The following is a 12,140-nucleotide window of genomic DNA, read 5'->3' as shown; positions in this document are numbered from 1 at the left end:
CTTAACACTTGGTAGACACTGAACAAATGTTAGTTCCTTCAAGACATATATTCAAATTCGAAGAAAAGCCTGCGTGGAAAAGTCTGAAGATAAAAACGGAATACTGCTCTCAAAAAATTCCCACTTCTTTCTTCCAGTTCCACATCTTCCTTCTGAGAGCTCAGCTCAGACAGCCATGGTACCACACCAAGACTGTCTCTAGGGGAGTCACGGCTCTCATTAATATATCAACAAAAATAGAAAGGAATTCGCTGTCAGAGCACTACTAGAAAGTAAGGGGAAAATACTGTAAGAAACTAAACATGAGGTACAGGTAGAGCCAAGAATCTCTGACTTCAGGCCATCCTAGCCATAGGTTACCTCAGAAGAAACAGTTGATTACACGCACCGTCTGGTTCAATTCTTTGGCTTAACTTTGTTACCGTGTTACCTTGTTTTTGTTAACGCACTAGAAGAGTGGCACTGCCCATTATGCTAATATTCTTTATGCTAATATTCTTTATACTCTTTATTAGCTACATATCAACTGAACCTGGTCAAAGATGCTTTGTCCTCCAAGGTGCATATCCTTCTGTACTAACTGACCATTTAAATGTCTGTGCTCTCAAGTTCCCTTGATTTTAAAATTCGGGGTGTGTTTTTTCAAGCATACCTAGAAGATGATCCAATTCCACATATTCTCTCTGAAGATCCACTTGGTTTTCCACCCCTGCAATACCACCATCGCCACTGCTCAAGGAAACTGCTGTTGGTGATGGTTTCTAAAATGTTAACAACTATTTCAAACAGAAAAATACTCCACACCATAGCAAAAAAAAAAGTGGGGGGAGGGGGGGACGGACTAGCACTAGGAAAAGGTGGCTTAAACTCTCACATCCTTGAATAAATGTTTATTAAATGAAATGTTTTTTAATGGAAAAATATTTATTAAATATAGTTTGTTCTCAGTGATTTCATTTGTTGCCCACTGCTTGGTATTACTTTCATTAATAGCATACACCATAGCCAGTAGCTCTCCTGTCCAAGAGACGTAAACAATGAAACTTCTTTACAAATGTGACCCTTAAATCCCAAAGGTAATCCTTTCTTGAGATATTAGCTGCTGTCCACTCTGTTAGGCAATGCCAGATTTAATCATTCATTCAGAAAAAAAAAAAAAAAAAACACATTTATATCCACTTACAATGGACCACCCACTGGGAACACAGCCCTTCAGGATTAAATCCAAATGGAAAGAACAGCATATAAAGTACTTTAAGCTCTGATCCTTGCCTTCTCTCCAGTCTCTTCTACTGACTCGTTTCCGGTTAAACCTTCTGCTGCAGACTTTCTGAACCACTTCCAGTGAGTTTCTGGACCGCGCACTGACCCTCTTTTACACATGAAAGGTAAAGTTTGGGGGATGGAGACAGGAGTTTTACTATTAGTCTGATAACACAGATGAGGAAACACGGGGTCAGAGGGTTTAATAACATAAGCTAGAACTTAGTTATTAGTTGGTAAAATTTGAGGTCAAAGTCCATCTGGTCCATCACCCTTGCCTCGATTACGTCCCTCTTCATCACACAGTTTAATCAGTTCTTTGTCAATATGTATTGTCAACAAGAAGGTATTAATTGTCCTAGTTACTTTAAAATATAGGACATATATAAAGAATTTATTAGGTACTTTCTCAGAAAATGTCAATTAAAATCTTAGAATACATTTTGAATCCTTAAAAACTATAGGTTTTCAATCTTTGGCAATGGCCATGGTTATTTATATATATAACAATTTTTATTTAAAAGTCTGCATAATTAAATTACATCATTTATCTGACATGCCACATTGTTAAATCTTCATTTAGCGATAAGAAGAAAATACGGTAGTTCTTTTTAAATATTAGAATGAGGAAGGTCATTCTAAGTATACCACCAATCCCAAGCCATAAAACAAAAAGTAATAGATTCAAATACATTTTTTTTAAATCCTGACCAGTAAAACAAGGCACAAACAAGATTGTAAAACAAAAGACATATAAAGAGCTTCTACAGATCACTAAAAATGAGCAAGAGAAAAAGAAACAAAAAAGGCTCTACACAAATGTAAAAGGTCCTCACTGATAAGAAAACTGCAATTAAATCAACAATGGCATATTTTTCACCAAAATATTGGCAAAGGTTACCACACACTGAATTGGCAATGATGTTGGAAAGTCTCCCTAGTATATGTCACTTATGTATACTTCCTCTATGAAAGTAAATTTGGTGATGTTTATTAAAATGTAAAATATGCTGACCTTTTGACCAAATAATTCTATTTCTAAAAATTTATCCCAGTGACATATTCAGACATATGGAAAAATCATATATGTACAAAGGTATTTAACATAGTGTTTTTCCTAATGGCAAAATAATTAGAATCAACTTACCCAAAAATATGTACTAGTTAAAGAAATTACAGAACATTTGTAAAATGGGATATTATGCAGCCATTAAAATGAATGAGGCAACTACATATTAATAGGTGTGGAAATTATCTTCTAAAAGTAAACTTTCAGGACACACTTGTGTTTTTCATGTTTACACACATATATCCATACATGCATGTGCACACACATACACAAACACAAAATATTTGATATATACACATATATACTCTTCTACACAGAATTTTCTGGCAGACTATACAATATACTTGGCAACAGTAGTCGTCTCTGACTAGGGAAAATAGTTAGAAATTTCGTAAGAAACTTTGCACTATCATAATAATAAAAGGCTAATATGCAAATGGTCATCACGCCATGACACCGTAACAACCGAACAGCAGGAGGCTGCGTGCAAGGCAGGCGCAGGTGGGCGGGGACTTGCAGCATCGCTGGGCGGGGACTTGTACCAGCCTGGGACGTGAGTTTGCCTCCCAGCCCAGTGCTTGGCTGGGGACGTGAGGCTGCCTCCCAGCCCAATGCCGGGCCAAGAGTCGTGAATAGCAATATTAAAATATTTCCTCTAATTAATTCCCTTTTAATTTGCATGAATTTCATGCACTGGGCTACTAGTTTACATATATTACCTAATAAATAAAGAAGTTTACAAACTGACTTTGGAAAGCACTTTTAAAATTGAATTATTAAAAAAATGTAGAACTGCTCATCTGTTTTAAATATAAGCTAAATTATTATTATCTTCCTTTATTAGGGAAGGAAATTATCCCTTTGACATTAACAGAAAACCTAAACTGAGATCGAAGAAAAGATAATTTACACATCAAGAAACATAATTTCTAATTTGTTACAAAAACACCTCATCTGAAAGACTGTGATATGCACATAGTAGAAATTCAATAAATATTTACTGAATGAATACCTTTTTATTGATTTCAGTGGGTTTGTGTTCCTCTATTTTTTTTCTTAGTACCACACCAAAAAAAAAAAAAAAAGCCTCACTCGAAAATAGAAACTTTTAAATTATGTTTTTCTTTTTTAAAAAAATCATTCTTCATTTTCCCAACAAAATTGGTAAACTACCTCATTAACATTACCACAAGTCAAATCAGCATTACTTATTAGGTACCTACTATGCACAGGTATTTCAGGATGCTGTAAAACACAAACTCCAATAAGTTTATTCTTACCCTCAAGTTTACAGTCATGAAAAACAACTTAAAAGCCTTAAAAACATTAATCAGTAAAAGGACATTGTAGAACTTGATAGACTGAGTTATCCAAACTAAAAATATTAATGGAACTCATATGAGGGTAAAAAAAGGAAGTATTGATCTATTTAGGGATCTATAGGTATATAAAAATGCTTCCAAAATTCTAGTATCTCACTCACATGTAAAATGGTATTGTTTGATGGTGATAGAAGAACTTCCTAGGTATGTGGATGTTCAGCTAGGCTTGGAAGACATTGCTAACAATTAAATATAAATAGTTTTCATTCTTCCGGCTCCCAAGGCAAGAGATTACTATAATGCTCTCACACCCCCTCCCCCATTAAAAATATCTCAGGCCTGAACCTCTTAATATACAAATATTTATATGTAAATTATATGTATCTTAATATTGTCAATCTATATATTAACTACTAGTAAAGCTTAATTTCTTTTTTCAAATATAAATAGAAATGTAAATGTAAGTTTAAATATTTTTTCCTGTACTCCCATATATCATCTTGTAATGCACGCCCCACTTTGTATGAATACTTAACATAACATAGAAACTCACAGATCACGCAAAAATATTGTCAAATAGTTCCAATTTTTCACACATCAAATTCTTTTTCTAACATAGTTGTTAATAGATAGCAGATATGAATTTGAATTTCAGTTTATTTCTCTCTGTCCATGACCTTCTTTCAGAATAGCTGTTAACATGAAATTAAATGGATATCACTGAAGAGAAACAAAGGATATAGTATAGTCACAACCAGATATGTGTCCCTTAAAAGTTAATGGGAATAGTAGCCATTGAAGAATAGTCGTATTTTTTCTTATATACAGCATGTGAAATTTAATATCCAATATTGATAATATATTACTTAATAAATTGTCAAATTCTTGAAAATGCTTTGCCTCTTGTTATTATAATTATATATAAAGTCTATTCTTTTTCTCATTTTCCTGGCCTACTGTTATTTTGTTACAAAAGACAAAAGCACTTTTAAAGAACATATATAATTAAATTTTGAAATATATTATGTTTTAACCTCCAAATAAGTTATTGTTAAAGTGAAAACAAGAATAATTCTGAAGCCATGTAGGTCATTTTGAGTTATGACCTCTCCCAAGACTAAGTTAGGTAGAAATGCAAATATATATTTAAAATAAATATGAATATATTTTTATCAATGTAAATTCATACACTGAATACATTTAGATAATATTTGTTTCTCCCTAAATTGTACAGATATGAATGCACAATTGTATTACATGTGCGTTTATGTCTAACTACCTGAATAGCGAACCCTTTCACAACTTTTTTCTAGTATATTTTTTGAGTAATTCTTAATTTAATATTCAAAAGTTCATTTAAAGTTCTATATATTAGAAAAATAAATTAATTTGAAATTATAGTGAATTTCCCAATAAGTGCTATTATTTAGCATACTAAAATGAAATAAAAAATACATTCTACATCTAAAAATGTGGGTCAAATAAATAAAACTATTTTATTTGAGCATCATTTTGGAAATACTGATTTTATAGCAATATAGTAGAAATATATATTAATATATCTGAATGTCCAGCTCTAAGTCATCCAAAGCTTGGTATTGTCAGTATATATAGTAGAGCGAAGTTAGGAACATGCTCAAAAAGCTTTTATAAATAATGCTTTATTCTTCTATTAGTTGAAATAAGCTACTAAAATCTCTTAATCTTTTTCATTTCCAAGCCTACTAATAAACCACAGTCCCAAAAAGTAGTTCAACCCAGAAATGATCTTTGAAGAAGCAGTTCTTTATTTCAGTTAATATGTGAGAAATACATTTGCTCTTCGTCCTTAAGTATCTTTTGATAAGTAGGATTTTTCTCAAACATGTACAAATATTTGATGCATTTATCATAAATTATTTAAAGTAATATTTTCATTAAATAATGTAATTATAACAGCAGGAAATTATTTATTTGTAAGTGTATTAAAGACTACTGACGGCCTGGCGGTGTGGCTCAGTGGTTGAGCGACGACCTATGAACCAGGAGGTCACGGTTGGATTCCGGTCAGAGCACATGGCTGGGTTGCGGGCTCCATCCCCAGTGTGGGGGTGCAGGAGGTAGCAGATCAATGATTCTCTCTCATCCTTTTATGTTTCTATCTCTCTCTCCCTCTCCATTCCTTTCTGAAATCAATAAGAAATGTGTGTGTGTTTTTTAAATAAAATCATAGGGGAGAGAAAATACATTTTTTAAAAAGACTACTGAATTCAACAACCTGTTTTTTAAATGTACATAATCAGAGGCTAGTGTTTTAGTTCCTTCATAGAGGAATTCCACACTTTCCGTGGAGTGCTTCTGTGGAGACTAGGGGAAAGTAAATTTGATAACACACAAAAGAAGGGCCCCACTCCTGCATAGAAACTGTACCAAGTTCATCTTTCAGTGAAAATTCAAGTAAAAAGAGAAAAACTGAGTTCGGAAAAAAAAAAACAAACATAAAAAGGTTACACATCTTGTGCACAATCTCTTTCTCACAGTAACTGAGAAATCAAATCACCGCAAAGCATTTAAAAGCAAACCTGTAGAAACCAATCTAGCCTAACAAGCAAGCGCCTCTGGCTGGACAGCTCCTGGTGCTGAAGTTGCCGCCGCCGTCCCGCGCCCACCCGCGGCCAGACCCCGGCAGCCCGGGCTGTGCGTGTGCACAGAACTTCGCACGGTAGGAAGCATCCCAAACTGCAGTCCGGGTAGGACCTGGAGTCTCTGTGGAGTCTCTTCAGGATTAAACGGATTTACTAGTTGCAAACAGGAAGAGCAGCCGAGCGCAGGGTGTCGGAGCCCGCCGCGGGGGAGGGGTTGAAGATGGCGACGGCCGCACACCCACCCGAAGCGCCCGGAGCACAGGCCCCTCGCCCGCGCCGCCGCCGCCGCCGCCGCCGCCCTCCTGCCCTCGGCGACCGTGGGCAACTCGGCTTTTCCCAGCGCCGGGGGCAGAGCCGCCCTGCGGCAGCGCGGGACAGGGCCCAGGGCGCCCGCGTCCCCGCCCGCCTCCGCGGCTCCGGCCCGGGCACCTGTGCACGGCCATATTGGATCCGTCGCCCCAGTCCCGGGCTCGGCGCGGGGGCGGCGGCCGGGAAGGCGCGCGGAGCCGGGTTCAGCCCCTACCCGGGCCGGCCCCGCAGCCGAGCCTGCCCGCGGGGAACTCCCAAGACAGGACGCTCGGGAAAATGGCCACGTCCAAAGGCTCGCCACCCTCGCCGCCGCCGGCCTCGGCGCCCTCCCGCCCGCCCTCCCTCCCCGACACACAACCCCGCGCTAACACCCCGCAAGCAGCCCGGCCGGCGGCAGCCTCGTGGCCCGGGCGCCGCCGGCGGGAGGGAGGGCGGCGATCCCGGACGCGCAGGCGGCCGCGGGGCAGCCGCCGTGGGGGCGGAGGGCAGGGAGGGGAGGCGGGAAGATGGAGCGGGGTTCTTACTTGAGCACCGACTGCTCCTTCTCCTCTTCTTTCTTCTGCCGATCCATGACAGCCAGGATGATCTTCCTCTCCTCCTCCGTGAGGTGGCTGAGGTCGGGCATCTCGGGCTGCGGAGGCGGCTGGGAGGCCGCCGGGGTGGGAGCCGGGCGGCCCCGCGGCCCGACCGGAGCCGACATGTTTGGCGGAGCCTGACCGCCCTAGGGACGCGGGGAGGCCACTCCGCTGGCGGCGGCGGCACCCGCGCGGGCGGCTGGGGCAGCCTCCGGCGCCGGGACAAATACATACAAATCAATGGCCTTCAATCCGAGGCGACAGCCCCCCGCCCCCGAGAAAGAAAGAGCGGGGGGAGGGGAGGGGAGGGCGGGCGCAGGGGGGAGGGAGGCTGGGGAGCGCGCTCCGGGAAGCGTCTCTCCAGCCTCCGGGGGCGCAGGGCTGCAAGTGAGCGGCTCGGGTGAGAGGAGCGCGGGAGGCCGGGCCGGACGCGGCGGCGTGCGCGGGGCGGCGGGGAGGGCGAGGAGTAAGGTGGCGGGGACTGAGGGTGGGGTGACTGAAGGGGAGCGGGCGCGAGGGCGGCGCGCGAGTGTGTGTCCGGCCGCGGCGGGGGCGGGGGGCGCGCGCCCCTCGGAGGGGAAAGAGGCAGCCGCGATCCGGCAGCCCCGGGGAGTCCCCGCCACCCGCCCCGAGCGAGCGCCGGGAGGCAGCGTCCCGCGAGCCGCAGGGGCGCCCAGGCGGGAGCGGAGGGTGGAGGGGGCGCAGGGGCTGGTTTCTCGGGGGACCCTCGGGGCTAGAGCGGAGAAGCGAAAGCGCAGGAGGGACGCCCAGGGCCAGCGCCGCACAGTCCCGGGGCCAGGGCCCCTCGGCCGCCCGCGCCCGGGCCCCAGCGAACTCGGACGCTTCGCCGAGCCGCGTGCCTCTCCACCCACATCACGCGCGGCCCGAGGTCCCTCCGCTGCCGCCGCCGCCCCCTAAGTCCGTGGAGTCGGCGCCGGGGCCGCTCGCTCCCTACGCCGCCGCCGCCGCCCGCGCCGCCTCCTCCCTCCGCCTCCCTCCCGGCTCCTCCCGCGGGGCCCGCGTCACCTCCCGGCAGCCAGGCCCAGGCCCCACGGGCGCCCCGCGGGAGGCGGCCACCCCTCCCGAGCGCGATCTGGGGCTGGGGCCCGGCGGAAAGAGGCTGGGGGGGAAGGGGGTAGGGCTGAGGGCCGGGGTGTGGAGAAAGTGAAGCGGGAGGGGCCGTCGGGGGGGGGGGCGGGCGGAGAGCTGGATGGGGGCGCCCAATGGGTCAAGTCGGGAGGTAAAGGAGTGGGGACGAGGGGTTGGGGGGGGGGGGGGGCGGTGGATAGCAGATCCGGAGATGGGGTGTAACAGGGAAGTCAGGGCGCCCACAGTTTTGGAAAAGAGGGAACAATGGGGGAGGAGAGCGCCCTGGTGTCGGGCTGGAGGTTAGAGGGTGAGCTGCGCGCGTGGAGTGGCTCCTGGGGTGTCGGTCGTGGGGGGTCCTGGAGGGAGGGAGCGCGCAGTTCGGGGAGGTCCTGGATGTCAGGGTTGGAAGTTGCATGGGGTTACTTGGGTGGAGAGCAAGGCTGAGGTGTGAGCGAGCAGGAAGCCCAGGTGATGTCAAAGACCTGGTGTCCGGCTGTGTGTGGGTGGGGGGCGGGGGGTGATGAGGAAGTTCTGGAAAGCGGGGCGCGGGGGGGGGGGGGAAGATGCCCGGAGAGGTACTGAGGGGAAGACTTAGAGAGCGTGGGGAAGTGGGGAGATGAGATTGGAGCGTTAGGATTTGCCGGGGAGAGGTAGGCTGTGAGGGTACAAGGGCTGAGGATCCCCGGGGGCTGAGTGAGCTGGCGCTTGGGCCAAGGGCTTCGGTCTGTTAGGCGAGCCCAGTCTGGAGAGGAGACGGAAGCGAGGGGACCGGGTTAGAGGCTGGCTTTCAAAGCACAGAGATGCATGGGTTCCGGAAAGAGGTCCAGGGCATCTGGAAAAGCAGCTCCTGGAGAAGGTAGTGGGACCGGGTGCCGCCCCACCACCCTCTGGATGGGGCAGGGAGCAGGCTGAGAAGGGTAGAGGTGAGGCTGGGGTGGGCCTGGCTGGGGATGGGATGGGTCGCTAGGGATCACCTCCTCTCCTGGGTGCTCTCAGGAAGCGCAGTAGATGACAGAGTTGGGGGTGAAGGGTGGAGGTTAGTATATGTACACACCCCTACCCCGCCTTCCACACTCGCCTGTTATGGTGCCAGGCCAGATTATGGTCTGATGAGTAATGTAAGGCCTTTGGGGTTTATATTATATTTACCTTCTTGATGTGTAGTCAGTTCTGTCCCTCCTCCCTCTGTTCCCCAGGTACCATCTGACTAGCTCCCAATTTAAGAGAGCTGGGAACAGACAAAGCAGCCCTAGAGTCTCTTGTGATTTCTAAGCTTAAATTTCTATGTTTCTTTTCTCCCATGCCTTATAACTGGGAAGAGGGAAAAGTTTATTTAAGTGCTTATTTTATTATTACTCACTGGATTCAAATCAAATTCTTATAATCCACATAATTCCATTTTCATCTCTTTGGAGCTGAGCATATTAGATGATACCATATGAATCTCAATTTATTTAATTTTGTTTTAGAGTTAGAAATTTGTTTTTAATATTTTGTTTTCTTTTATTTTAGAGAGAAAGAAAGGCAGAGAGATGGAGAAATATCACTCAGCTGTTCTGACCAGAAATCGAACTGGCGACCTTTTAGTTCATAGGATTACAATCAACCAACTGAGCCACATCTGCCAGGGTAGAGTTAGAAAATTTTTATAAATTTCTAATCCAACCTCATTGTCCTATTGGAAATTGGGTACTAAAATCAGCCAGCTAGTAAACGGCAGCACTGCATCTAGAATCTAGATTTTTTTAAAAATATATTTGTGTTGATTTCAGAGAGGAAAGAAGAGGGAGAGAGAGAAACATCAATAATGAGAGCGAATCATCGATGGGCTGCCTCCTGCATGCCCCACACTGGGTACTGAGCCCGCAACCCAGGCATGTGCCTGGATGGAGAATTGAACCATGACCTCCTGGTTCGTAGGTTGACGCTCAACCACTAAGCCACACCAGACGGGTAGAACCTAGATGTTTTTTTACTCCAGCTTGAAACCATAGGGGTTTTCAATCCTAGCTGCACATTAAAATTACTTGAGTAAAAAAAAAAAAAAAATTTACCTGGGTCACTTTTTTAAAATACCACCTGGATCCAACCGTCGATCAAATCTCAGGTTAGGACCCTTGTGTATTCTTAAAATTTCCAAGTGACTAAAGTATAGTGAAGGCTGAGAACACCATGTGCATTGCAGAAGAGATCATGGAGGGGAAACTGGGAAGTGGAAAACAAGCACAAAGAACACTTTTAGGGAGGCTGAGCTTTTTTTTTTTTTTTTAACCTAAAATTGAAACGTTGAGTTTTCTAATAGTCACACTTTCCTTCCCACTAATCTTCAATGACAAGAACCAGTAAGTACACATACCTATGACTTTAGCCTAGGAAACCCTTCGTGCCACTAAAATATCTGAGAGCTCCTTTAAAAGGGAGGAGAGCAGAACTAAAAATAATCAAACGGATGGGTGGAATATTCTACCTTCTTCAACTCTTTCTGAGCCAGACTTAAAGTAACACCACCTCCATTCCCCAGCCAACTATCAACCCAAGCAGAAACAGAAGTCAGAATACACATCCTACTCTGAGGCTGAACCTCTGAGATGAAAATAGCATGGTTATTTTGAGTACCTAAAATGTGAACTTAAAAGTGGTTGTGCAAATTGGACAGTTTTGGCTTCCTTTACAGGAGAGAGTCACATCCTAGGCCTTGCCCTGTTTTCTGCCAGTCGCATAGCCTGGCGTGCCTGCAGCTGTCTGTCTGCACCCCTACTGGCTCTCACTTGTCTGGCGAAAGTGCCAGCATTTGAAAGGCCATGTGCATGAGCAGGTATTCTGGGACATCGGACTTCTTCTAGGACTGAGGCAGAAATGCGTAAGCTTACTACTATTACTGTGTTTCCTTTTTACATTTCTTTACTACAACTATTAGTGTCTTTCCTCTTAAAGGGAATCCTCAGGAGTAAATATATCTTAAAATCTTCATACACCTCCTCAAAATAAAAGCTTACATGTCACATAGATAGACTGTCACACAGAGTGCCGGCCTGTGTGGCTCGGTTGGAGTGCTGTCCCTGTACTGAAAGGTCTTGGGTTCAATTCCCTCTCAGGATGCATGCTTCAGTTGCCGGTTCAGTCCCTGGTTGGAGTGCATCCCAGAGGCAACCCAATCTCTGTCTCTCAAATCAATAATCATATCCTCCCTGACCAGGAATCAAGCCCAGATATTTTGGTTCATAGGTGGATGTTCAACCACCATGCCACACCGGCTGGGCCAAAATATCTGTCTTTAGATCTTAGTACAATATGGACCTGAGAGATGTATTGTTTGTTCTGGTTTGCTATTTTACCTAAAATGTTTATCGCATCTCTCTGTGTCCTGTATGGCATTATGGTTTTACTTGGGCAAGTCCCTCAAATATATGAACACATTTGAACTTAAAACTGCATTGTTCTTATTTAACTTTGTAAGTCACTGGCCATCTTCATTGAATTTTCAAGGTCTTGACAGGCCATAGACTTAATTCCAAAATACAAGTCCTTCAGTTCCTATAGGAGCACCGGCTTCTGAAGCCTGTGAGTCTGTAGACTTTCGCTTTTACAAGAGTAAGGGCTACTTACTGGTAATTTCTGAAGTAAGTTATAGGAGGCATCAATTGGAGAGAAACCAATCGATGTTTCTCTTTCTCTCTCTGTCTCCCTCTTTCTCTCTCTCCCTTCTCCCTCCCTTCCTCTCTCTCTAAAAAGCAATGGGGAAAAAAATCCTCAGGTGAGGATTAACAATTTTTTAAATAGTCACATCACCAGAACTTACTGAGGACTTGGTACTCTGCTTAGCTATCTGGCTGGCTCACAACGCTTGGGATCAGTAGCTCTTCTGCACACAAACATGCAGAGATGGTTG

General features: G+C 44.8%; 1 protein-coding gene across 3 annotated transcripts in view; it reads right to left on the bottom strand.

Moving 5' to 3' along the window:
• Positions 1-8,050, bottom strand: part of RIMS2 (regulating synaptic membrane exocytosis 2) — a 355,739-nt gene extending 347,689 nt beyond the window's left edge. For all 3 annotated transcript variants that reach the window (XM_079795974.1, XM_079795973.1, XM_079795972.1), the window contains exon 1: positions 7,112-8,050. In XM_079795974.1, the coding sequence (XP_079652100.1) occupies positions 7,112-7,287 (176 nt within the window). In that variant the 5' untranslated portion in view covers positions 7,288-8,050. The remainder of the gene's footprint in view (positions 1-7,111) is intronic.
• Positions 8,051-12,140: the final 4,090 nt, after the last annotated feature.

This window comes from Cnephaeus nilssonii, assembly GCF_951640355.1.
Source record: "Cnephaeus nilssonii genome assembly, chromosome: 18".
In the NCBI taxonomy this organism is placed as follows: Eukaryota; Metazoa; Chordata; class Mammalia; order Chiroptera; family Vespertilionidae; genus Cnephaeus; species Cnephaeus nilssonii.
This window is presented reverse-complemented; position numbering and strand designations above follow the sequence as displayed.